Below are 22,747 nucleotides of genomic sequence, written 5' to 3'. Positions count from 1 at the left end.
ACCCACTCAGGAGGGGAAAAAGGAGGGAGAAAAGGGAGGAAAAGAGGAGGAAAAGAAGGGAAAAAGGCAAAAAGGGGCACAAAGGGGCACAAAGGGGGAAAAAAGGGGCAAAACGCCACATCTGGGTGGGCACCCACTCAGGAGGGGAAAAAGGAGGGAGAAAAGGGAGGAAAAGAGGGGGAAAAGAAGGGAAAAAGGCAAAAAGGGGCACAAAGGGGCACAAAGGGGGAAAAAAGGGGCAAAACGCCACATCTGGGTGGGCACCCACTCAGGAGGGGAAAAAGGCAAAAAGGAGACAAGAAAGAGGGGAAAGAAGGGAAAAAGGAGGCAAGAAAAAGGCAAAAAGGGACAAAAAGGGGGCAAAACGTGGGCAAAAGGGGCAAAAATGGGGGCAAGAAAAAGGCAAAAAGGGGCAAAAAGGGGCAAAAAGGGATAAAAAGGGGCAAAAAGGGGGCAAAAAGGGGAAAAGAAGGGAAAAAGAAAGGAAAAAGGAGGCAAGAAAAAGGCAAAAAGAGGCAAAAAGGGACAAAAAGGGACAAAAAGCCACAGCTGGGTGGGCACCCCCCGCTCCAGCCCCCAGGACGCTGCTCCAGGCAGGAGAAGGGAAATCCCAAAACGCTTTTGGGGTGCAGGGGCAGCAGAGGCCAGCCCTGCCCTCACCTCGGTGGCCAATTTCTTCATGTAGGGCTCGAGCTCGTGCAGGAGGCTGGAGCCCTGCTGGAAGAAGGTGAACTGGGCGTGCATGAAGGACAACATCTGGGGAGAGAAACCACAGCTGGATTGGGAACTGGGAATTTCAGCATTTGGGGTTTGTAAGCTGAAGTTCAGAATTAAATCGAAGGGGTTCTTTGAGATTTTTTTTTACAACATCTGGGGAGAGAAACCACAGCTGGAAACTTCACATTTTGGGGTTTGTAGGTTAAAGTTCAGAATTAAATCTAAGAGTTTATTTGAGATTTTTCAGACAACATCTGGGGAGAGAAACCACAGCTGGAATGGGAACTGGGAATTTCAGCATTTTGGGTTTATAAGTTTAGGATTGAATGGAAAATTTTATTTGAGATTTTTTGGACAACATCTGGGGAGAGAAACCACAGCTGGATTGGGAACTGGGACTTTCAGGATTTTGGGTTTGTAAGCTGAAGTTCAGAATTAAATCTAAGAGGTTCTTTGAGATTTTTTTTTACAACATCTGGGGAGAGAAACCACAGCTGGAAACTTCACATTTTGGGGTTTGTAGGTTGAAATTCAGAATTAAATCTAAGAGTTTATTTGAGATTTTTCAGACAACATCTGGGGAGAGAAACCACAGCTGGAATGGGAACTGGGAATTTCAGCATTTGGGGTTTGTAGGTTAAAGTTTAGAATTAAATCTAAGAGTTTATTTGAGATTTTTTTTGGACAACATCTGGGGAGAGAAACCACAGCTAGAAATTTCACATTTTGGCCTTTGTAGGTTGAAATTCAGAAGTAAATCTAAGAGTTTATTTGAGATTTTTTGGACAACATCTGGGGAGAGAAACCACAGCTGGAAATTTCAGCATTTGGGGTTTGTAGGTTGAAATTCAGGTTTAAATCTAAGGGGTTCTTTGAGATTTTTCAGACAACATCTGGGGAGAGAAACCACAGCTGGAAACTTCACATTTTGGCCTTTGTAGGTTGAAATTCAGAATTAAATCTAAGAGTTTGTTTGACATTTTTTGGACAACATCTGGGGAGAGAAACCACAGCTGGATTGGGAACTGGGACTTTCAGGATTTTGGGTTTGTAAGCTGAAGTTCAGAATTAAATCTAAGAGGTTCTTTGAGATTTTTTTTTACAACATCTGGGGAGAGAAACCACAGCTGGATTGGGAACTGTGACTTTCAGAATTTTGGGTTTGTAAGTTTAGAATTGAATGGAAAATTTTATTTGAGATTTTTTGGACAACATCTGGGGAGAGAAACCACAGCTGGAAATTTCAGCATTTGGGGTTTTTTGGTTAAAGTTTAGAATTAAATCTAAGAGTTTATTTGAGATTTTTTTTGGACAACATCTGGGGAGAGAAACCACAGCTGGAGTGGGAACTGGGAATTTCAGCATTTTGGATTTGTAGGTAAAAGTTCAGAATTAAATCTAAGAGTTTGAGATTTTTTTTTTTTTGACAACATCTGGGGAGAGAAACCACAGCTGGAATGGGAACTGGGAATTTCAGCATTTGGGGTTTGTAGGTTAAAGTTTAGAATTAAATCTAAGAGTTTATTTGAGATTTTTTGGACAACATCTGGGGAGAGAAACCACAGCTAGAAATTTCACATTTTGGCCTTTGTAGGTTGAAATTCAGAATTAAATCGAAGAGTTTATTTGAGATTTTTTGGAAAACATCTGGGGAGAGAAACCACAGCTGGAAATTTCAGCATTTGGGGTTTGTAGGTTGAAATTCAGAATTAAATCTAAGGGGTTCTTTGAGATTTTTTGGACAACATCTGGGGAGAGAAACCGCAGCTGGAGTTGGGAGCTGGAGTTTTCAGAATTTTGGGTTTATAAGTTGAAGTTTGGAATTGAATGGAAAATTTTATTTGAGGTTTTTTTTGGACAACATCTAGGTTGGGATTTGAAATTTTCAGAATTCTGGGTTTACAAGGTGAAGTTTAGAATGAAATGTAAGATTTTATTTGAGATTTTTTTTTTTTTTTGGACAACATCTGGGGAGAGAAGCAACAGCTGGGGTTGGAAATGCAGGGAGCTTTCAGAAATTCGGGGTCGTAAGTTTAGAATTAAATGGAAAATTTCCCCCCCACACACCCCAAAAAAAAATATTTATTTTTACTTTCTTTAATTTTTCTTTCTGAATTCTTCCTTTTTGACTTTCCCCAAAGCAATTTATCCCTCTTCTCCTTCCTTCCACTTTGTCGTGGGCACAAAGAAGGGAGAGCAGCACCCAGAAAATCCCCCAAAAATTTGGATTTTCTCCCTGAGGAGCAGCCAGGGCTCCTTTCTTACCGCGTCCAGGATCTCGAATTTCTTCTTGGCCTGCAGCACGTTGATCTGAGGGGGGGGAAAAGTCCAGGGGTAATTTTGGATAATTGAATTAAAAGCACCTACAACACGGTATAATTAACACTAATAAGGAAAAAAAACCCACTTCTGGTGTATTTTAATTAGGAAATGGTTGGAGTCTGGTTGTGTGGTGTGAATTATGACATCTGTATTGTCTCACCCTTCTCATGAGACTGAAAATTAAAGTTTTTCAGACACCTCTCAGGTGCCCCATCCCTGGGTCAGAAAATGGATTATATAAATAACAAATAACAATTTGTTACTGCCTGACAAATTGGTGCTCCATGGGAGGAGCAGACAAATCAGCTAATCCCACTCAAAATGGAATTTTATATATATATATATATATATATAATACATTATATAAATATATATTATATATATATAAAAAATATATTATGTGTATATATATATATATATATAAAAATATATATTTTTTATATATATATATATATTTTATATATATTTGGGAGCTGCCAGGCCCCACAGTTCCAGCTGTGCAGCCACATCTCCCCGTGATGCAATTCCTGCTTTTCCACGAGGGATAATTTCAGATGATTGACTTTAAAGCATCTACAACGTGCTATAACTAACACTGATAAGGAAAAAAAACCACTTCTGGTGTATTTTAATTAGGAAATGGTTGGATTCTGGTTGTGGTGGTGTGAATTATGACATCTGTATTGTCTCACCCTTCACGTGAGACTGAAAATAAAATTAAAAGTTTTTCAAACAGCTCTCATCTACCCCATCTCTAAATCAAAAAATAAAAAAAACCAAACCTAATCCAGCATCCTTACTGAGTGACGAGAGCTTAATGAACGATTTAAATTTAAATTTAAAAAAAAAAAAAAAAAAAGAGGAAAAAAGTCAGGAAAATCAGGCAAATCCTGAATTTGAGCAGGACCATTCGCCCTCATACGAAACCCAGACCCGAAAGCAGCACAGAGTCTGAAGACTGGAAAAAATAAAAGCTGAGGCATCAGGAGGGCAAAACGCCCCCACCTGCAGGACGTAGTCCAGGGCCAGGTGCCTGAAGCATTTCCTGGCGATGCTCAGGGTGCCCGTGGCCTCCTCCACCTCGTGCGGTTTGTGCCGCGGCGCCTGCGCGTTCTTCACCAGCGAGATCTCCATGTCCTCCCGCACCCTGTCGAACTGCTTCTTGGTCTCCTTGAACTTCCTCACGTCGCTGGGCACCAGAAACGGGGAGAAATTGGGAAAAATGGGGAGAAATCAGGGTTAGAAGGTGAGAATAAACTCCGGGTGGCAGCAGGATCCCAGCTCAGCCCAGCACGTCCATCCCAGCTTCAGTCAAGTCTTTAGAGAGTTGGGAATGATATTTTCTATTTTATATTTATGATTATTTTTTTGTTTATTTTATGGTTATTTTTTTGTTTATTTTATGGTTATTTTTGGGTTTATTTTATGATTTTTTTGGGGTTTATTTTATGGTTATTTTTGGGGTTTATTTTATGATTGCTCTTCACCAGGGAGGTCTCCATGTCCTCCCGCACCCTGTCGAACTGCTTCTTGGTCTCCTTGAACTTCCTCACGTCGCTGGGCGCCAGAAACGGGGAGAAATGGGGAGAAATTGAGAGAAATTGGGGGAAATTGGGGGAAATCAGGGTTAGAAGGTGAGAATAAACTCCAGGTGGCAGCAGGATCCCAGCTCAGCCCAGCGTGTCCATCCCAGCTCCAGTCAAGTCTTTAGAGAGTTGGGAATGATATTTTCTATTTTATTTTTATGATTATTTTGGGGTTTATTTTATGGTTATTTTTGGGGTTTATTTTATGGTTATTTTTGGGTTTATTCTGTGGTTATTTTTTGGTTTATTTTATGGTTATTTTTGGGTTTGTTTTATTATTTTGACACATTCTTCACCAGGGAGGTCTCCATGTCCTCCCGCACCCTGTCGAACTGCTTCTTGGTCTCCTTGAACTTCCTCACGTCGCTGGGCAACAGAAACGGGAGAAATGGGGAGAATTTGGGAAAATTTGGGAAAAATTGGGAGAAATTGGTGGAAATCAGGGTGAGAAGGTGAGAAAAAACTCCGGGTGTCAGCAGGATCCCAGCTCAGCCCAGCAGGTCCATCCCAGCTTCAGTCACGCTGTTCTTTAGAAAGTTGGGAATGATATTTTTTATTTTATTTTTATTACTGTTTTAATTTTACAATTTTTTGGTTTTATTTTACTATTATTATTATTATTGGTTATTATTGGGATCTGGACTTTGAGATGTTTATTCTGGAGGATCAGCCCTGCAGGATCAGAATTTTGGGATGTTTTTCCTGCAGGATCTGAATTTTGGGATGGGTTCATCCTGCAGGATCAGAATTTTGGGATGTTCACCCTGCAGGATCTGGAATTTCGGGATGGGTTCATCCCAGAGGATCTGAATTTTGGGATGTTCACCCTGCAGGATCTGGAATTTTGGGATGTTCATCCTGCAGGATCAGAATTTTGGGATGTTTTTCCTGCAGGATCAGAATTTTGGGATGTTCATCCTGCAGGATCTGAATTTTGGGATGGGTTTTTCCTGCAGGATCTGAATTTTGGGATGTTTTTCCTGCAGGGATCTGAATTTTGGGATGTTCACCCTGCAGGATCAGCCCTGCAGGGAGGTTCTGGTTCTGCTCCCTGCACACCCAGGACAGGTGGGATGGGAAGCTCAGGAAGCTGAAATCCAAAGGGAAAAGACAAATACTAAACTCTCACTCTTTGACAAAATTGTGCAGCTGCTGCCGGACCGACCTCTGGGCCTGGTCAAACAGGATCTGGAAGAGAGAAGAGGGGAAAAATATCAATTATTTTGAAAAAGGAGGAAAAAAATATCAATTATTTTGAAAAAGGAGGAAAAAAAAATTAATTATTTTGAAAAAGGAGGAAAAAAAATTAATTATTTTGAAAAAGGAGGAAAAAAAATCAATTATTTTGAAAAAGGAGGAAAAAAAATCAATTATTTTGAAGAAGGGGGAAAATATCAATTGTTTTGAAAAAGGGGGGAAAATCAATTATTTTGAGAAAGGGGTAAAATATGAATCCAAAGCTCTGAACCTGCAGCATTCCTGCAGAATTCCTTATCCAGAGCTCTTCATTCCCACTGATTTCTCCCCTCCCAAATTGAATAAATAATTCTTAATTCCCACTGATTTCTCCACTCCCAAATTGAATAAATAATTCTTCATTCTCACTGATTTATCCCCTCCCAAATTGAATAAATAATTCTTCATTCCCACTGATTTCTCCACTCCCAAATTGAATAAATAATTCTTCATTCCCACTGATTTCTCCCCTCCCAAATTGAATAAATAATTCTTCATTCCCACTGATTTCTCCACTCCCAAATTTTTCATTCCCACTGATTTCTCCACTCCCAAATGAATAAATAATTAATTCCCACTGATTTATCCCCTCCCAAATTGAATAAATGATTTTTCATTCCCACTGATTTATCCCCTCCCAAATTGAATAAATAATTCTTCATTCTCACTGATTTATCCCCTCCCAAATTGAATAAATAATTCTTAATTCCCACTGATTTCTCCATTCCCAAATTTTTCATTCCCACTGATTTCTCCACTCCCAAATTTTTCATTCCCACTGATTTTTCCACTCCCAAATTGAATAAATAATTCTTCATTCCCACTGATTTTTCCACTCCCAAACCCCCACAATTCTGTGAGGAGCTTTCCCCCGTGAGGAATTTTTCCTGGAAAAAAAAAAAAAAAAAAAAAAAAAAAAACAAAAAACAAAAAAACTTTCCATGATGAAGCTGCAGAAGGGACTGGCTGCAGCTTCTGCTGCAGCTTCTGCTGCAGCTGCAGCGCTTCCGTTGCATTTCGGAGCCTGATGGGCTCTGACAGGGCCCTGCTGGCCAAAATTGGGTCAGGCAGAGCCCCCAGCCCGCGGCTCCTGCACTTTGCAGCCCCCAGCCCGAGCCCAAAGTGCAGCTCTGGGGCACCCAGAGGGAGGCACTGCTTTTTTGGGGGGGAATTTTGGGGAGTTTTGGGGAGATTTGGGGCAGATTTGGGGCAGATTTTCTGTCCTGGGGCTCTGTTGGTGGGGGTTTGATCTCAGGACAGTCCTGGGAGTTCAAATCCTGCAGCTCAGAGCAGGGCTGGCCCCTCCAAACATCACCTGATGCCATCAATTTTGGGTGCCATGGTTCCCAAATCTATCCCCAATCTATCCCAAATCTATCCCCAATCTATCCCAAATCGATCCCAAATCGAACCCAAATCAATCCCAAATCGATCCCAAATCGATCCCAAATCGATCCCAAAAAGGTTTTTTACCAACCAAATCACCTCTGCTGCAGCCTCTTGTTCCAGCCTGACCCCAAAGTGCAGCTCTGGGGCACCCAGAGGGGGCACTGCCTTTTTTGGGGCAGATTTGGGGCAGATTTTCTGTCCTGGGGCTCTCTTGGTGGGGGTTTGATCTCAGGACAGTCCTGGGAGTTCAAATCCTGCAGCTCAGACCATGGCTGACCTCTCCAACCATCACCTTATGTCACTAATTTTGGGTGCCAAATCGATCCCAAATCGATCCCAAATCGATCCCAAAAAGGTTTTTTACCAACCAAATCACCTCTGCTGCAGCCTCTGCTGCCAGCCTGACCCCAAAGTGCAGCTCTGGGGCACCCAGAGGGAGGCACTGCCTTTTTTGGGGGAGTTTTGGGGCAGATTTGGGGCAGATTTGGCCTCTTGGGACTCTGTTGGTGGGGATTTCATCTCAGGCCAGGATTAACAAAGCCTGGGAGTTCAAATCCTGCAGCTCAGAGCAGGGCTGAACCCTCCAACCATCACCTGATGTCACCAATTTTGGGTGCCAGGCTCCCAAATCTGCCCCAAAAAGTTTTTTTTTACCAGTCAAAATCCCCCTCAGGGCTCTGTGTGCCCTCCCTGTGCTGCCCCAAAGGAATAAAAACCATCTGGAGTGGAAGATTTTGGTGAATTCTGTTCCTCTTCTCCTGGCCCTGCCAGGACCCCCATTGTGGCAAGCACAGGGGCAGCAGCACCGAGGGGCCAGGAGGAGGCAGCTGCTTACCATGTGATAATTGATCATCTCCTGCAGGCTGTCCCCAAATTTATCCAGGCACTCCTGACAAAAAATAATACACAGTAAAGTGCAATGCAATAAAATACAATACGATGCAATACAATGTAATGCAATGCAATGCAATAAAATAAAATAAAATACAATATCATGCAATACAATGTAATGCAATGCAATAAAATGCAATACAATGGAATAAAAATAAAATTTAAAAACTCTCAGAGTGGATCTCTCACTCTGATCCCCCTCCAAAGCTCATTTTGAGTGGATTTCACTCTGATCTCCCTCCCAATCTCATTTGGAGTGGATCTCACTCTGATCTCCCTCCCAATCTCATTTTGAGTGGATTTCACTCTGACTTTCCTCCCAATCTCATTTGGAGTGGATCTCACTCTGATCTCCCTCCCAGTCTCATTTGGAGTGGATCTCTGACCCCCCTCCCAGTCTCATTTTAAATGGATCTCACTCTGACTTTCCTCCAAATCTCATTTTAAATGGATCTCACTCTGACTTTCCTCCCAATCTCATTTTGAGTGGATCTCACTCTGATCTCCCTCCCAGTCTCATTTGGAGTGGATCTCACTCTGACTTTCCTCCCAATCTCATTTTAAATGGATCTCACTCTGACTTTCCTGCCTGCCATTACCAGACTCTCTGCACCCCTCCAAACACCAAATCTCATTTGGAGTGGCTGCTTAAGCAGCGTGAGGGGCTTGGATTTGTGATCCATTCCCAGCAGGAGGAACCTGAGCATCCCCCAGCCCTCCCTGTGCCAGGAACAGGGATCAGCAGGGATCTGAGCATCCCCCATCCCACCCTGAGCATCCCCCATCCCACCCTGAGCATCCCCCCGCCCTCCCTGAGCATCCCCCAGCCCCACCCTGAGCAGCCCCAGCCCCCCGAGCAGCCCCAGCCCCCCGAGCACCCCCAGCCCCCCCAGCCCCCCGAGCATCCCCAGCCCCCCGAGCAGCCCCAGCCCCCCGAGCATCCCCAGCCCCCCGAGCACCCCCAGCCCCCCGAGCAGCCCCAGCCCCCCGAGCACCCCCATCCCCCCCAGCCCCCCGAGCAGCCCCAGCCCCCCGAGCATCCCCAGCCCCCCGAGCAGCCCCAGCCCCCCGAGCACCCCCAGCCCCCCCAGCCCCCCGAGCAGCCCCAGCCCCCGAGCACCCCCAGCCCCCCGAGCATCCCCAGCCCCCAGCTCACCGAGATCATCTGGTCCTTGCGGCACTGCTGCGCCAGGTCCCGCACGCCGCTGACGAAGTGTTTGTTGGTGGTGAGGTACACCCGGCCCGCCTCCAGCATCCCGCTGCACAGCTTCACCAGCTGCGGCCACCGCGGCACCGGGACACGCACGGGGACACGCATGGGGACACACATGGGGACATGGACATGGGGACACATATGGGGACATGGCACGGGGACACGGGGACATGGACATGGGGACACACATGGGGACACACATGGGGACATGGGGACATGGACATGGGGACATGGGGACACATACGGGGACACACATGGAGACACGGGGACACACATGGGGACACACATGGGGACACGGCACGGGGACACACATGGGGACATGGGGACACACATGGGGACATGGGGACATGGACATGGGGACACACATGGGGACATGGACATGGGGACACGGGGACACACATGGGGACACAGGGACACACATGGGGACATGGACATGGGGACATGGACATGGGGACACACATGGGGACATGGGGACATGGACATGGGGACACACACAGTGACACGGCACGGGGACACAGGGACACGGACATGGGGACACACATGGGGACATGGACATGGGGACACGGGGACACACATGGGGACATGGGGACACACATGGGGACATGGACATGGGGACATGGACATGGGGACACACACAGTGACACGGCACAGGGACACGGACATGGGGACACACATGGGGACATGGGGGCATGGGGACACACACAGCAACATGGCAGGGGGACACGGCATGGGGGGACATGGACATGGATGTGGGGACATGGACATGGGGACATGGGGACATGGGGACATGGGGACATGGGGACACACACAGTGACACAGCACGGGGACATGGGGTACATGAGGACACGGCACGGGGACACAGGGACACACATGGGGACGTGGACATGGGGACACACATGGGGACACACATGGGGACAGGCATGGGGACACACACGGGGACAAGGGGACCCAGGGACATGGGCACAGGCTCAGCACCGGGTGTGGAGCAGCCTGGCTTTGTCCCACAGCCCCCCCAGAGCTTGGGGACAGGCGCCCTTCCCGTTCCTGCTGTGCTGGGAACTGTCACGGGCAGGACGGGGGGAATCCCTGCCTGGGACAGGGACAGGGACAAAATCCCAGCCCGGGACAGGGACAAAATCCCAGCCTGGGACAGGACAGGGACAAAATCCCAGCCTGGGACAGGGACAAAATCCCAGCCCATGACAGGACAGGGACAAAATCCCACCCTGGGACAGGGACAAAATCCCAGCTTGGGACAGGACAGGGACAAAATCCCAGCCTGGGACAGGGAGAGGGACAAAATCCCAGCCTGGGACAGGGACAAAATCCCAGCTTGGGACAGGACAGGGAAAAAATCCCAGCCTGGGACAGGGACAGGGGGAAAATCCCCTCCTGGGACAGGGACAGGGATAAAATCCCACCCTTGGACAGGACAGGGGGAGTCCCAGCCCGGGACAGGGACAGAATCCCAGCCTGGGACAGGGACAGGGACAAAATCCCAGCCTGGGACAGGATAGGGATAAAATCCCATCCTGGGACAGGACAGGGATAAAACCCCAGCCCAGGACAGGGATAAAACCCCAGCCAAGGACAGGGATAAAACCCCAGCCAAGGACAGGACAGCCTGCCTGGAGCTCCTGTCCCAGCTCAGAGGAGCCCTGGGGACAAGCCTGGTGTGCTGAACATCAATTTTGGAGCTGGAAATGAGCTCTGATTTTAGGGGACACTTGGAGGGACCCCATTTCTGGGCAGGGGCTGCACCAGCCCCCCTCAGACCTCACCTTGTCAAGCTTGGCCTCGATCTCCACCACATCCGTTTCCACCTCATCGATGGTTGCCCTGCAACGGAACAGCAAGGGGGAATCGTTAATTAGCAGCAGGGAGTCGTTAATTGGCGGCTTGTGATGATTGGGTAGGAGGCCAGGAAGGGCTGAGCGTGGATCAGAGGGGCTGAGGGACTCGTTGTTCCCACTGGGATGTCGGAACCTCGGCGCTGAATCCCTCAGGAATGAATTCCAGGGCTGTGAGAAGAGACGCAGGTGATTCCACCACGGGGAAACTGAGGGAAGACACCCCCAGCAAATTCATTTAGTGGCATCGTCCTGTTAATTAACAGCAGCGCTAATTGCCACAGGGATAACCATTGCTCCATCCAGCCCCACCAGGCACAAACTCCTCTCTCCAGCCCCACCAAACCCCATTTCCAGGCTGTCTGAAAAGCTGAATTACGACATTTAAACCTCACGAACCAACCCTCAAACACACACACACAGAGCAGCCCTTTGGCCTCTGAGCACCAAAAAAGCTCCTCCACACACGTGGGGCTTGGCTTGGACAGGGATAAATCCACCCCGGGATTTCGGGATCTGCTTCCTCCCCACGCCACTGGGCAGAGGTGGCAGCGAGGAGCTGTCACAGCCCAGCTGCAAAGGCCACCAGGCCTCCCTCTCCAAACCCTCGGGTTTTAAGGATTCCCACACCTCCCCGAGGGAAACATGACATCAGCCACTTGCAGGAGGCATTCCCGGACTCAGGAATGTGGTTCTGGAATGATTTTTGGGAGGGCAGAGCCCAGCAGAGAGCCCTGCAAACCTCAGGGTGTTCCCTGGCAGAGCACCCAGAGGCTGAGTTTATTTAACCTTTAAACCTAGTTTATTTAATCTTTAAACCTAGTTTATTTAACCTTCAAACCCAGTTCATTTCCTTAACCACACACCTGGGAACGTGGGCAAGCCTCCCACCACCAAGGCTTTGGAATCCTAATTTTAGTCAGGGAGCTTCTCAGGTTTGTGAGGTCAAGATTTAAAAGGTTCTTACTGAAATATTGCAGCCAAACTTGGAAAATCCCAGCCCTTAACTGCAGGGATGGAATTTGGGGTCCTGCTCTCAGGAAAAGGACAGGAAAATCCCAAAGGAACAGCAAATTTCCTGCAGGAACCATCAGGCACCAAGAGTTTGGAATCCTAATTTTAGTCAGGGAGCTTCTTAGGTTTGTGGGATCAGGATTTTAGAGCTTGGTTCCTGAAAAATTCCACCCAAAGTTGCCCAGCCCTGAACTGCAGGGATGGAATCTGGGGGACAGGAACCATCAGGCACCAAGGGTTTGGAATCCTAATTTTGTTCAGGGAGCTTCTCAGGTTTGTGGGATCAGGATTTTAATTCATCCCTGGAGTCAGGATTTTTATTTCATTCCTGAAATATTGCACCCAAAGTTGGAAAAATCCCAGCCCTGAGCTGCAGGGATGGAATTTGGGGTCCTGCTCTCAGGAAAAGGACAGGAAAATCCCAAAGGAACAGCAAATTTCCTGCAGGAACTATCAGGCACCAAGAGTTTGGAATCCTAATTTTAGTTAGGGAGCTTTTTAGGTTTGTGGGATCAGGATTTTAAAGGTTGATTCCTGAAAAATTCCACCCGAAGTTGGAAAATCCCAGCCCTGAACTGCAGGGATGGAATCTCGGGGACAGGAACCATCAGGCACCAAGGGTTTGGAATCCTAATTTTGTTCAGGGAGCTTCTCAGGTTTATGGGATCAGGATTTTAATTCATCCCTGGATTCAGGATTTTTATTTCATTCCTGGAGGAATTTGGGATTGGGAATCCACATCTCCTCCCCACCATTCCCATTCCATCCCCTTTGTGCCTCCTGAGCAAATCCCACTGAGTGAGGAATTCCTAAAAAACCCCTTCCAGCAGGAATTCAGAGGGGATAAACCCCACTAGGTGAGGAATTAATTAAAAAAAAAAACAACCTTTCAGAAGGAATTCAAGGGGAATAAACCCCACTGAGTGAGTGAGGAATTCCTAAAAAACCTTCCAGGAGGAATTCAAGGGGAATAAACCCCACTGGGTGAGTGAGGAATTCCTAAAAAACCTTCCAGGAGGAATTCAAGGGGAATAAACCCCACTGGGTGAGTGAGGAATTCCTAAAAACCATTTCCAGCAGGAATTCAGAGGGGATAAACCCCACTGGGTGAGGAATTAATTAAAAAAAAAAACAACCTTCCAGAAGGAATTCAAGGGGAATAAACCCCACTGGGTGAGTGAGGAATTCCTAAAAAACCTTCCAGGAGGAATTCAAGGGGAATAAACCCCACTGGGTGAGTGAGGAATTCCTGAAAAACCCTTTCCAGCAGGAATTCAGAGGGGATAAACCCCACTTGGTGAGGAATTAATTAAAAAAAAAACTTTCAGAATGAATTCAAGGGGAATAAACCCCACTGAGTGAGTGAGGAATTCCTAAAAAACCTTCCAGGAGGAATTCAAGGGGAATAAACCCCACTGGGTGAGTGAGGAATTCCTGAAAAACCCTTTCCAGCAGGAATTCAGAGGGGATAAACCCCACTTGGTGAGGAATTAATTAAAAAAAAAACTTTCAGAAGGAATTCAAGGGGAATAAACCCCACTGGGTGAGTGAGGAATTCCTAAAAATTAGGAATTCCTATTATTATTAGTATTATTAGTATTATTTCTGGCAGATTTCTGTTTGAAACAGAGCGAAACCAACGCCTGCCTGGGCGAGATGAGCTCTGCCTGAAATAAAAAAAGGGAGTTTTGGCACAAACCCAAAGCGTTTCTCACCCAAATCCTTCTCCCAGAACCATCAGCAGCCTGACAAGGGCATTGACAGCTGCCAGCTGCCCCAGCCTCCTCCACAAATTCAAATTAAAGAGCTCCTTGAAGGAAAAGGGGATGAATTTTTAGGATTTTAAGCTTCACCTCCATATCTTTATCCTCTGCCACGCACACTTTGTGGAGGTGAAATGAGGTGAAAGCCACTCTTGGGGTTTTTAGGGAGTTTTGAATCATTTATGAACCTACCTAAGCATTGATCTGAGAGCTCCTGAGCCCTCTGCTATCCACAATTCCCTTTCCTTTCTTTTTTCTTTTCCTTCTTCCTTTTCCTTTCCCTCTTTCCTTTTTCTTTTCCTCCCTTTTCTATTCCTCCTTCCTTTTTCCTTTCCTTTTTCTTTTCCTCCTTCCTTTTTCTTTTCCTTCTTCCTTTTTCCTTTCCCTCTTTCCTTTCTCTTTTCCTCCTTCCCTTTTCTATTCCTCTTTCCTTTCTTTTTTCTTCTCCTTTTTCTTTTCCTCTTTCCTTTCTTTTTTCCTCTCATTTTTATTTTCCTCTTTCCTTTCTTTTTTCCTTTCCTTTTCTATTCCTCTTTCCTTTCCCCTTTCCTTTTTCTTTCCCTTTCCTTTCCTCTTTCCTTTTTCCTTTCCCCCTTCCTTTCTTTTGTCCTTTCCTTTCCCTTTTCCTCTTTCCTTTCCTTTTTCTTTTCCTCCTTCCCTTTTCTATTCCTCTTCCCTTTCTTTTTTCTTCTCCTTTTTCTTTTCCTCTTTCCTTTCTTTTTTCCTCTCATTTTTATTTTCCCCTTTCCTTTTTCCTCTCATTTTTATTTTCCCCTTTCCTTTCTTTTTTCCTTTCCTTTTCTATTCCTCTTTCCTTTCCCCTTTCCTTTTTCTTTTCCCTTTCCTTTCCCCTTTCCTTTTCCTTTTCCTCTTTCCTTTTTCCTTTCCCCCTTCCTTTCTTTTGTCCTTTCCTTTCCCTTTCCCTTTTCCTCTTTCCTTTCCTTTTTCTTTTCCTCCTTCCCTTTTCTATTCCTCTTTCCTTTCTTTTTTCCTTTCCCTTTCTATTCCTCTTTCCTTTCTCCTTTCCTTTTTCTTTTCCCTTTCCTTTCCCCTTTCCTTTTTCTATTCCTCTTTCCTTTCTCTTTTCCCTTTCCTTTCCTCCCACCCACAGCAGCATCACCACAGCAACAGCTCCATGGTGACAGCATCCATGGCATCCCCATCCTGCCCAGGCCCTGGAGAATCCCATGGATTTTTCCTGCCAGGAGTGGCCCGGGAGTGCTCAGGGGACAGCCACAGGTGTGTGTGGGTGAGGAGTGGGAATTCGGGATAATGCTGGGAGTTCAGAGAAAAGAAACTGGGGATCGAGATCCTGGGGTGGAAATCTGGGATTCCCATCCTGCTGCTCCCTCCCCTTGCCAGGCTCCTGAGCAGGACCAGATCTCTGGGAAAGGGATCCCTTTTTCCCTGTCATTTATCCCCTTTTGTCCCTGTCCCCATGCCATTTAACCCCTTCTGTTCCTCTCCCCATGGCATTTAACCCCTTTTACCCCCTGTCCCCATGCCATTTATCCCCTTTTCCCCCTGTCCCCACACCATTCAACCCCTTCTATCCCTGTCCCCATGCCATTTATCCCCTTTTCCCCCTGTCCCCATGCCATTTATCCCCTTTAGCCCTGTCCCCATGCCATTTATCTCCTTTACCCCCTGTCCCCATGCCATTTATCCCCTTTACTCCTGTCCCCATGCCATTTACCCCTTTTCCCCCTGTCCCCATGCCATTTATCCCCTTTAGCCCTGTCCCCACACCATTTATCCCCTTTACTCCTGTCCCCATGCCATTTATCCCCTTCTATCTCTGCCCCCATGCAATTTCTCCCCTTTTCCCCCTGTCCCCATGCCATTTATCTTCTATTACCATTGTCCCCATGCCATTTATCCCCTTTAGCCCTGTCCCCATGCCATTTAAACCCTTTTCTCCCAGTCCCCATGCCATTTATCCCCTTTTCTCCCAGTCCCCATGCCATTTATCTCCTTTACCCCCTGTCCCCATGCCATTCCTCCCCTTTTCCCCCGTCCCCATGCCATTTATCTCCTATTACCATTGTCCCCATGCCATTTTTCCCCTTTTCCCCCTGTCCCCATGCCATTTATCCCCTTTCCCCCTGTCCCCATGCCATTTTTCCCCTTTCCCCCTGTCCCCATGCCATTCCTCCCCTTTCCCCCCTGTCCCCAACTCCCGCCTGCGCCGGGGGATGGAATTCCCACCCCCCCCCGCAGGCTGTGGCGCTCCCCCAAAGCCAAACCCAACATTTATCCCGTTCCTTGGGGTGCAGATCCCTGCCAAGGCCGGGACAAACGCCTGGGAACGCCACCGGTGGCCCGGGGCCGTGTCCCCAGGCAGGAGCCACCTCACGGCCATGTCCCCGCCATGCCCTCGGTGCCACCCCTGGAGGGATGGCAGCGCTCTGGAAGCCACCGGGGATTTATTTCTGTAGTCCAGCCCTGCTGACGAGGCAGCTCCAGACTCAGCCTGACCCAGATTCCAGCGGCTCTGCTGGAAACGCCGCGTGCGCTGCGCCGGCAGCGGGAGAGCCCAGCCCGGGCTGCCTCTGCTCGGGGGTGCCTCCTCTTTTCCCTTCTCCTTTTCCCCTTTTCTCTTCTTTTCCCCTTTTCTCTTCTTGTCTCCTTTTCTTTTTCCTTTCTCTTTTTCCCCTTTTCTTTTTCCCCTTTTCTCTTCTTTTCCCCTTTTCTTTTTCCCCTTTTCTCTTCTTGTCTCCTTTTCTTTTCCCCTTTTCTTTTTCCCTTCTCTTTTTCCCCTTTTCTCTTCTTTTCCCCTTTTCTCTTCTTGTCTCCTTTTCTTTTTCCCCTTTTCTCTTCTTTTCTCCTTTTCTTTTTCCCTTCTCTTTTTCCCCTTTTCTCTTCTTTTCCCCTTTTCTTTTTCCCCCTTTCTCTTCTTGTCTCCTTTTCTTTTTCCCCTTTTCTTTTTCCCTTCTCTTTTTCCCCTTTTCTCTTCTTCTCCCCTTTCCTCTTCTTTTCCCCTTTTCTTTTTCCCCTTTTCTCTTCTTTTCCCCTTTTCTCTTCTTTTTCCTCTTTTCTCTTAATTTTTTCTCATTTGCTGCTGCCTCCCAGTTTTCTCTTCTTTTCCCCCTCTTATCTTCTTTTTCCCCTTTTCCTGCTGCCTCTCGATTTCCTGTTCTTTTCCCCCTCTTCTCTTCTTTTTCCTCTTTTCCTGCTGCCTCTCTGTTTTCTCTTCTTTTTCCTCTTTTCTTTTTTCCCTTTTCCTGCTGCCTCTCAGTTTCATATTTTCCCTATTTTCTCTTCTTTTTTCTCTTTTCCTGCTGCCATTTTTTCCTCTTATTTTGCCCTCTGCCTCTCACTTTTCCTCTTATTTTCCCCTTTTCCTGCTGCCTCTCCGTTTTTCTCTCATTTTATCTCTCCCCCACAAACCTCAGCCTGAATTTGGAGCCAGAAGGGCAGGACAGCTGCAGAGTCAGGGGAGAGTGGCTGTGGGTGGCTGAGGAATTGCACAATTCACTGGGAAATGTCTGCATTTAAACCAGACATTAAACCCAGGCCTTATTAAATCACACCCTACAAGGGACAAATTAAACCCTGCAGCTGAAGGCTGCAGGCCTGGCCACTGATTTACATCAAATTCGAGGCCATCAGGAGGGATTAAATAAGATTTTAACTCAAAAATAAATCAGTTTGATGCAAAATAGGCCGGGCCTGCACCTTGCTGCTAACGGTGTGGTAAACTCAGGGCTGGAATTCCACAGAAAAGTTGTGCTGGGATTAAAAAAACCCCGCCAGTGGCAGAAAAACTTCAGAGAAACCCAACCGAGAGCCGGAGCGAGGTTTGTGTTTAGTCTGGGATGTTATTGCTGGGGGAAAAGCTTTGTTTTATCCCTAAATATTCGCTCTGCCCCGCACGCAGCACACGCGGCTCGGCAGGAATCAATTTTAGGAATGAACTTGCAGAGCCTGTGTGCCTGGAACCTCCAGCTGGAAGCCAGAGGGGTCCCAGGGAGCCACGGGAGCAGGGAACAGCCAGAGGACAAAGCCAGGGATGCTGCAAGCGACACAGGGTGGGGCAGCAAAGAGAAGGAAATCAGGGAAATGAATGCTTTTGCTGCCTCTCCAGAGCAGAGTTTTGCCTCACCCACGGAGCTGCTGATTTATTGCAGCTGGGGTTGCAGCCCTCAGCTGCAGCTCTGCATCCTGGCAGGCAAAAAAGAGCCCCCCTGGACCACTGGCTTTGCAAAAAAAGAGCCAACCTGGACCACTGGCTTTGCAAAAAAGAGCCCCCCTGGACCACTGGCTTTGCAAAAAAAAAGAGCCCCCCTGGACCACTGGCTTTGCAAAAAAAAAGAGCCCCCCTGGACCACTGGCTTTGCAAAAAAAAGAGCCCACCTGGACCACTGGCTTTGCAAAAAAAAGAGCCCCCCTGGACCACTGGCTTGGCAAAAAAAGAGCCCCCCTGGACCACTGGCTTGGCAAAAAAAAGAGCCCCCCTGGACCACTGGCTTGGCAAAAAAAAAGAGCCCCCCTGGACCACTGGCTTTGCAAAAAAAAAGAGCCCCCCTGGACCACTGGCTTGGCAAAAAAAAAAGAGCCCCCCTGGACCACTGGCTTTGCAAAAAAGAGCCCCCCCTGAACCACTGGCTTTGCAAAAAAAGAGCCCACCTGGACCACTGGCTTTGCAAAAAAGAGCCCCCCTGGACCACTGGCTTTGCTTTCCTTAAATCTTTCATCTCATCGTCGTGTCACAGGCTCCCAACTTGGCTTTGCATTCTGTCTTCCACGGCTGTCAGTTGTTCTTATCAAAACCTCCACCCTTCAATGCTTTCCTCTTAATTTCTGGCCAATTAATCACATTTAAGCTGTCTTTGTGCTCCAGGAGCCCAGGAACTGCTTGTGCATCTCTGCTCCCTCTTCATCCCCTCCTCATCCTCTCCCTGTCCCCTCCTCATTTCCTCCTCAGCCCTTCCTCATCCCTTCCTTGTTCCCTCTTCATCCCCCACCATCTCCTCCTCATCCTTTCCTCATTCCTTCCTCATCCCCTCCTCATTCCTTCCTCATCCCCTCCTCATCCCTTCCTCATCCCCTCCTCAGCCTTTCCTCATCCCCTGGAGAGCCAAAACTGAGAGAAAACTGGTGAGGAACAGTGAGAAGGTGCCATTGAGAGAGGCAGAGCAGTGCCAGGTGTCCCTATGGGGCTGTGCCAGGTGTCCCTTTGGGGCAGTGCCAGGTGTCCCTTTGGGGCAGTGCCAGGTGTCCCTATGGGGCTGTTCCAGGTGTCCCTTTGGGGCAGTGCCAGGTGTCCCTTTGGGGCAGTGCCAGGTGTCCCTATGGGGCCATGCCAGGTGTCCCTATGGGGCTGTTCCAGGTGTCCCTTTGGGGCAGTGCCAGGTGTCCCTATGGGGCTGTTCCAAGTGTCCCTATGGGGCCATGCCAGGTGTCCCTTTGGGGCTGTTCCAGGTGTCCCTTTGGGGCTGTTCCAGGTGTCCCTATGGGGCTGTTCCAGGTGTCCCTTTGGGGCTGTTCCAGGTGTCCCTATGGGGCTATTCCAGGTGTCCCTATGGGGCTGTTCCAGGTGTCCCTATGGGGCAGTGCCAGGTGTCCCTATGGGGCTGTTCCAGGTGTCCCTTCGGGGCCGTTCCAGGTGTCCCTATGGGTCCATGCCAGGTGTCCCTTTGGGGCTGTTCCAGGTGTCCCTATGGGGCCGTGCCAGGTGTCCCTATGGGGCTGTTCCAGGTGTCCCTTTGGGGCTGTTCCAGGTGTCCCTTTGGGGCTGTTCCAGGTGTCCCTATGGGGCCGTGCCAGCTGTCCCTATGGGGCCATGGCAGTGCTGGATGTCCCCTGGCTCCGGGCACAGCCGCTCACACTCCGCTCTGGCTCCCAGGCACTCGGGGACAGGGGATCCTCTCTGTCCTGGGCCCATCCTGCCACAGCCCTGCCTGTCCTTGTCCCCTGCCCGCCGCTGGCAGCCCGTGCAGCGCCCGTGGCACAGGGACAGCCGGGGCAGGGGACAATGCCCTCCCTTGTGGCAGCGGCCACAGCAGCTGCACTGAGCCCACACTGGGGCTGTGTTCCCTTGGCTGCATCCCCAGTTCTCCTGCTCCCTGAGATTCCCTGATCCTCTGCCAAGGCTGGGCCTTTTCATGCTGGGCTGGGCCTTCCAATTATCCCATTATTGTCCATGATCCCATTTCCCATCTCCCAGTGTCCATTAGCTCATTTCCCATTTCCCACTGTCCATTATCCCATCTCCCACTGTCCATTATCCCATCTCCCACTGTCCATTGTTCATTATCCCATTTCCCACTGTCCATTATCCCATTTCCCATCTCCCAGTGTCCATTATCCCATCTCCATTTCACATTGTTCATTATCCCACTTCCCATCTCCCATTTCCTATTGTCCATTGTCCATTATCCCATTTCCATTTCCCACTTGCCACTGTCCATTATCCCATTTCCCATTATCCCATTTCCATTTCCCACTTTCCATTATCCCATTTCCATTATCCATTATCCCATTTCCCACTGTCCATTATCCCATTTCCTATTATCCCATTTCCAATTCCCATTGTCTATTATCCCATTATCACATTTTCCATCTCCCACTGTCCATTATCCCATCTCCATTTCCCACTGTCCATTAGCCCATTTCCCAGTGTCCATTATCCCATTTCCTATTATCCCATTTCCATTATCCCATTTCCATTTCCCACTGTCCATTAGCCCATTTCCAATCTCCCATTTCCCATTGTCCATTATCCCATTTCCCACTGTCCATTATCCCATTTCCTATTATCCCATTTCCAATTCCCATTGTCTATTATCCCATTATCCCATTTTCCATCTCCCACTTTCCATTATCCCATTTCCCACTTCCCACTGTCCATTATCCCATTATCCCATTTCCCACTGTCCACTATCCCACTATCCCATTTCCAATCTCCCATTTCCCAGCCCTGGCCTGCAGGGATGACATTCCCAGCTCTTGTCACCCCACTCTGCTCACAGAACCCCCAAATCCCTCCCTTCTGAACCCCCAAAAAAGCCTGGATTGCTCGAGGAATGTGCTCCCCACGATTCTCCCGCTCCGTGAGATTCCCTGATCCTCTTTCCATGCTGGGCTTGGCCTTCCCCTTTCCCCTTTTCCCACCACCCTGTTCATCCAAGCCTCTCCTTGAGGCACCTTTGTTAAATATGCTAATTAGCAAAATCTATAAAATCGTGGACGTGATCTAATCGTGATTATACATTTCAGCATAGCCCACCCTAACGAGGTATTGCACCATAAAAATCCCTATTAATGAATCCCTATTAATCCCTGAGATAAAAACCCTTTATCCCTCAACCGCGTCTGGCTCTTAATTTTAAGGAAAAATAAATTTTTAAGGAAAATTTAAATTAATTTTAATTAATAAAATTAATTTTTAAGGAAAATTAAATCGAAGGAAAAGGCATCACCTCATTGAAAAGGAAGGGAGGGATGGCAACAAACCCCAAATCTGCCTTCAGCAGTGGCCAAAATATTCCCACTGAGCCACTTCTGGGGCAATCCAGCAGGGATTAATTAAAAATTCCATTTTATTAATCCACTGGATCCCCACATTCCAAGCCATGGAATTGTTTTTTGGGCTGTACCTGGCAGGACAGGAGTTAGGTTGTGCTTGGAGACCCTGATCCACGGAATATCCCTTTTTTTTAAATTATTTTTCAGTTGGGAATGCAGAGGCTTCAGTGAGGGGGAAAATGTCCCGGGAAGGAATGGAACAAGGAAAGGCTCTGGAGCCTGGCTTTGATTTGAGGCTGAGTCCAGGCCAAGCCACGGCCCTGGATTCTCCATCCCTGAGATCACACAGGCCTGGACCGGAAAAAATCCCACAAAAACTCCTCACAACTGCTGCCTCTCACACACCCAAAAGGAAAAAAAAAAAAAACCACAAAATTCAGCTTTACTCCCATTCAGAACTGAAGGGGGTTTGGTTATTTGGGGCATTAATGCTCTAAAGGGGTTTTTCCTCCATCCCAAACACAGCAATGACCCCACAGCACCACAAAATCCCGAAATTCTCCTCAGGAAAATGCAGGAACAACACCCAGAACTGCTTTGCATTTATCCTCAGCCTCTCTGTGCAGGCCCGAGCTCCATTTCAGACCAAAAAGCACAAAATTCAGCTTTTATCCCATTTAAAACCAAAGGGGGTTTGGTTATTTTGGGGATTAATGCTCCAAATGGGATTTTCCTCCATCCCAGACACAGCAATGACCCCACAGCACCACAAAATCCCAAATTCTCCTCAGAAAAATGCAGGAACAACACCCAGAACCTTCTTTTATCCCCAGACTCTCTGTGCAGGCCCAAGCTCCATTTCAGCCCAAAAAGCACAAAATTCAGATTTTCTCCCGTTTAAAACCAAAGGGGGTTTGGTTATTTTGGGGGATTAATGCTCCAAAGGGGTTTTTCCTCCATCCCAGACACAGCAATGACTCCACACCACCACAAAATCCCAAATTCTCCTCAGAAAAATGCAGAAATACCCAGCTTTGCTTTCATCCCCAGGCTCTCTGTGCAGGCCCGAGCTCCATTTCAGCCCAAAAAGCACAAAATTCAGCTTTTCTCCCATTTAAAACCAAATGGGGTTTGGTTCTTTGGGGGATTAATGCTCCATAGGGGTTTACACCACCACAAAATCCCCACGTTCTCCTCCAAGTTCTCCCGGGGTCGGTGCCCGGCCACGGCAGCGCAGCCCCAAAGGGTTTTTGGCAAGGAGATTTTTTGGCAAAGGAGATTTTTTGGCAAAGGAGC

The 22,747-nt window shown here is 47.8% G+C and overlaps 1 protein-coding gene across 1 annotated transcript in view; it reads right to left on the bottom strand.

The window, feature by feature from the left end:
- ACAP3 (ArfGAP with coiled-coil, ankyrin repeat and PH domains 3) overlaps positions 1 to 22,747 on the bottom strand; it is a 68,488-nt gene that overhangs the window by 27,629 nt on the left and 18,112 nt on the right. Inside the window, 7 exon segments of the mRNA XM_053997502.1 lie at positions 661 to 756; positions 2,983 to 3,027; positions 4,045 to 4,228; positions 5,755 to 5,813; positions 8,086 to 8,139; positions 9,298 to 9,417; positions 11,136 to 11,193. Coding sequence (XP_053853477.1) covers positions 661 to 756; positions 2,983 to 3,027; positions 4,045 to 4,228; positions 5,755 to 5,813; positions 8,086 to 8,139; positions 9,298 to 9,417; positions 11,136 to 11,193 — 616 coding nt within the window.

The sequence above is a fragment of the Vidua macroura genome, chromosome 23 (genome assembly GCF_024509145.1).
Source record: "Vidua macroura isolate BioBank_ID:100142 chromosome 23, ASM2450914v1, whole genome shotgun sequence".
NCBI classification, from domain to species: Eukaryota; Metazoa; Chordata; class Aves; order Passeriformes; family Viduidae; genus Vidua; species Vidua macroura.
The sequence above is the reverse complement of the archived record's forward strand: the minus strand, read 5'-3'. Positions and strand labels throughout refer to the sequence as shown.